The sequence below is a fragment of the Oryzias melastigma genome, linkage group LG21 (genome assembly GCF_002922805.2).
Source record: "Oryzias melastigma strain HK-1 linkage group LG21, ASM292280v2, whole genome shotgun sequence".
Classification (NCBI taxonomy): domain Eukaryota; kingdom Metazoa; phylum Chordata; class Actinopteri; order Beloniformes; family Adrianichthyidae; genus Oryzias; species Oryzias melastigma.
The window spans coordinates 11956689-11961242 of NC_050532.1; the positions used below are offsets into that span (position 1 = coordinate 11956689).

A 4554-nucleotide genomic window follows, 5' to 3' on the forward strand; every position below is an offset into this window, starting at 1 on the left:
ACCTGCATGATCACTTGTGATCTAATTGCACACTAAAAAGGAAGTGGACAAAATAAAAACATAAAATCCGAGAAACTGATTAAAAAAACAAGATTTTTTGTATTAACCTTGAATTTTATGGATACAAAGATACAATTATCACAGAGTCGCCTTTTTTAAATGAAACGGTTTATTTTCTAAAGTTTTCAGTATCAGAAAAAGTAAAGTAACGTTCAAAATATCTAGTTGATCAAAGTCAAAATTTATTTTTGAACAGCTGTCTTTCAAGCAGCATTTGACCGCAGATTGATTAGACGCGTCTTTTACAAATGCGCACATTTTCAAACTTTAATCATCCCTGACTTAACATGTCTGGGGAAAAAATAACAAATAATAAATAAAAATAAACACGCAAGTAATTTAATAAATTATTTAACAAATGAAAGAGACATTAAAAAAAGACGTGGGCGTGACGGTTTATCTGGTGTTTTTGCGCATTTGGAACTTTAAGTCGCGTTTGCGCATGCTCTCCTGTAGAGACAGACTTTCCAAAACTCGCTTGAGTTACGTCTGTAAAGTGCCACGCAGATTATTAGACTCGCAAAACACTTTGTATGACTCGTGTTTGCCCCGTTGCGCCCTATCTGAAGCCAGGAACTGGGGGACTTGTCGACGGTTGCTGAACAGGAGATGTGCGTCAAAACTGCTCCAGAAACTGAGAAAGTGCACCTCGTTTATCCACGGGGACAATTAATTGTTTGTGGAGGTGAATGTTTAATTTCCGAAGCGACCAGCTCGACACTGACACTCTCTGGTCGACTTATAGGTGAAGAATGTCACTTGATTTGTTCTATAGTTTGGATCCTTAACTCTGTTCCTAAGAGGATTTACCTCTCCCCGCTGCTTGTGTGCGCGTCTTTGCGCGCGCCTTCTCTCCACGGCTCCACAGTTTCTACCTCCTCACTCACATCAACTTTCAAACATAACACTAACTCCCCTCACTTACCCTTCGGAGGGTTTTAGGCTGTGGGGGTGTGTTTTTCAGTGCTCACGCATTTTAAAGATATCCATCAGCCTCTAACATCAGCTCTGCCCTTCCATGCGCCGCGGCTGCTCGGCTCAGGATGGAGAAGCGATGGAATCATAGATTACAACAGCTTATCTTCTTATTCGTAAATTCTCACAACGTTTGGGAAGTAATTTGTGAAATAAAAACATAAATAAAATGAATTTTGCTTTTCTTTCTTCTTTTTATTAAATGTGCTCCACTGGCTTAAGATAAAACAGGATTTGTTTTTATGGCGAAGCTGGTGCGCAGAAACACTCACATCCATATGCACAAACTTTTTTTTTTTTTGAAGTTTCTGCTTAGAAAAACTAATATTGAAAACTCAGATTGGATCATAAAAATATATAATCTCAAATAATAAGTTCTTATTTTTTATTTTTTTTGCAAGTAAATTATTGTGGAGAAATTCTTCCCTCTTTTTGCTTTTCTTCAACATTCCATATCAACACACTGGGGTGTAAATGGGGTCGTTTTTTTTGTTTCAGTCTTTATTTTTCTTTCTTCCTCCGGTGCTTCGCCTCCAACAGGATCTTTGCTTTCATTTAATCACTTTCTGAGTTACAAGCTGACAGCTCATTGCCTGCCTGTGCCGCACAGCTAATGCATTCATAAATGCAGAACAAATTTGATTTCTGCTGTTTTTTACGATGAACAATTTAACTTGCATTTCTTTTCTTTATCAGTCTCATTAGATAAACACAGAGTTCCATCTTTCAAGCCATTTGTCTGTTTAGCAGGCACTAGAACATATCCACCTTCAGCTTTAACATGTTAGATATCATTTTTAAAGTGTTGATAAGTTTTAAATAATACTATTTTAGATCACAAATAACGTTTATTTCAACAACTTTGTTGTCTTGTGCTTTGAAAATGGCTGTCCCGTGTGCCACCTCCCATCGTGTTGAAATAAAAGTGAAGTCAAAAGCACAAAAAAGCTTCTAATTAGTCATGGTAACAGCATAAAGTCATAAAACCTGTTCTTTATTTTTGATTGGTTAATTAATCTAAGATTAAAGTTGAGTTCAAAGGCTGGAGAACCTTTAAGGAGCTCCAGTGCGCATGATCAAACTTACTTTGAGGTCAAAAGTCATTAAACTGCCTAAATACAATTTGAAAAACGGGGTTTCTTTAGCTCTCTGTCGGTGCTCATCCTTTCCTTTCAATTCGAGTCCGGCTGACAATCACGCATGGAACTGGGGCAAACGGACAGCTCAGCAGGAACCGTTTGGGACGCACAGAGTTCCCCTGCATCTCCAAAATAACTCCCAGAGAGCTGTTATGGAATCTTGGCATAATTCATCCCGGTTTAAGATAATCATCTCTTTTAGAAAAAAAAAAAAAAAGAACTGTCAAAAATTAGTCTGTCTTTGTCCTGCTGGGATCCGTCCTTAAGTTGAGAATTTAGTCCTGTTTTCTGCTGTGTGATGCCACCCTGTCATCTCCTCCTCGCAATCTTTATTTTATTCCCATCCCGGTGAGTGAAACAGGAAAGCGCACGGCGGTGTGCGCCGAAGCGCACATTTCCCAAACACACACACGCCAGAAACCCACGCGCACAGACAAGCAAGCGTGAACCCAAACAGAAATCCCCGCAGCTGCTCCCGGAGTTCCTTCTTACCTTCATTGAGGGGGTAAATGACGCAGAGGGCAGGGAGGAAGGTGGACACGAAAAGGTGTGCTAAGAAAAGAGGAGATCGCAGATTGCAATCCATGGCGGCGGATCAGAGGTGCATAACTCCATGAAGCCACTGACTGGTCTGGGAACGTCTCCTCTCCACTCTGCGCTCTCTGCCTCTCCTGCTCCGGCTCCCTCCGGCTGGAGCAGTTTTCCGCTGGGTCCTACAGAGTCTGACGGCGAGCGAAAACAAGCCGCGCAAGTTCATCACAGGTCAACCTGCAGCCGGGACCACGTGACGCACCCACTTATTATTTTATTTACTCATGCAGAGGAATTTTTTAAAAATATATATTATATAATTCCCTCCACCATTATTTTTTTTAAAAAAGAAAGAAAAAGCTGTCAAAAAATAAATAAATATAATTATATTTAACTATATAACATGAAAATTTTAAATAGATTTGTTTACGGGAATAAAATCACTTTTTCAGTTGTAATCAAAACACAAATATGATTGATTGATAGAGAAAAAATAATTAATTTTATCAATAAACAAGTTAGTTTTTTGTCACAGCTGCAGTGTCCTTACTTTAAAAACATAAATAAAATAAGAATTTTCTTCTCACTGATCCTTTCCTGTCATGATGATTTTGTGTAGTGAATGTGTTAATGTAATGTGCAACTCTTCATGAAAGCAACAAATAAATAGAACAAAATAGAGTGCAGTGGAATTCAATGTTTGAACATGCATAAAACAAATAAAAAGTAAAATGACAATATACTGTAAATAGAGTCGTATAACAAATTCTGCAAATGTTCAACCTATTTATTTATTTATTCCTATTCAGATTCGACTCTACCCCCTCATTAAAGCTTGGCTCCTGCTTTATACTGGTTTGAGACTGGAACAATGAACAATATCCGGTCATGGTTTCAATCTCTTTTCTGAGCCCCCACAGGGAAAGAGAATCCAGTTCGGGCCATAAGAGCACACTGACGGCCCCGCAGGAGAAGGGAGTGCATGAAAACATTGTGCTTTGTTCAGATAACAGTAATACTGTACTGAATTTACAAACTGAAATTATATTCAATGATTTCAGATTTCACTTCTATTCTGAAAAGCTATCCTTTATGTCCCAAAATGTTTTGCTAGTGAAGGACAAAGTTGTATTCATACGTTGAAGGACAAGTGATCTGCCGTCCATTTGCTCCAACTGTGAGCTTTTTCTGAGTGGGCCATTAGAGGCACCGCGACGCTTCATGTAAACGGAACGACTGGGGCGGCAGAGTAGCGTCAGGGTCCTCACTGAGACACCAGCTGTTGTGGTGGGGGGTTGGAGGCTGGAGGTTAGGAAGGCATGTGATGTATGAGGAAAGTTAAAGGACACAGTGCCCACTGGGCCGGCTCCGGTCAGACTTGGAGGAACTTGTTTTTGAATTGAAATCCCTCTTTAAGGTACTTTGTGTAGAGAAATAGAAGAAGTGTGATTGAGATTTGAACAATATATCCATGTGATAGGTTAGTGTTGTACATAAAGGTTGGAATATGTCTTTTCATGAGTGTGATCCAATCTTTCAAGTATATATCAGTCATATAGAAATATATGTCAGATTAATGTAAATATCATGCGGCAATTTATATAACGGTTCCATATTTATTGAAAAAAAATCAATGCTAATGCTGAAAATTAAAAAAAAATTAGCATAAAAAATAAAAATTAAAATATGAATTTGCTATTTTAAACAACTTCCTTTTTTGTGTCATTTATACTCATAAATAGGTAAGAAGTATGCAATTTTTCTCACTTTTAAAATCATTTTTACTAGTTTTTATTACATTTTATTTACTTTTTTCCAACCTACATTTACAGTAAGTCTCCTGGAACAA

The 4554-nt window shown here is 38.1% G+C and overlaps 1 protein-coding gene across 6 annotated transcripts in view; it reads right to left on the minus strand.

The window, feature by feature from the left end:
- Nucleotides 1-3032, minus strand: part of epha3 (eph receptor A3) — a 92261-nt gene extending 89229 nt beyond the window's left edge. For all 6 annotated transcript variants that reach the window (XM_024286640.2, XM_024286639.2, XM_024286638.2 and 3 more), the window contains exon 1: nucleotides 2667-3032. In XM_024286640.2, coding sequence (XP_024142408.1) covers nucleotides 2667-2760 — 94 coding nt within the window. In that variant the 5' untranslated portion in view covers nucleotides 2761-3032. The remainder of the gene's footprint in view (nucleotides 1-2666) is intronic.
- Between the last annotated feature and the right edge of the window lie 1522 nt (nucleotides 3033-4554).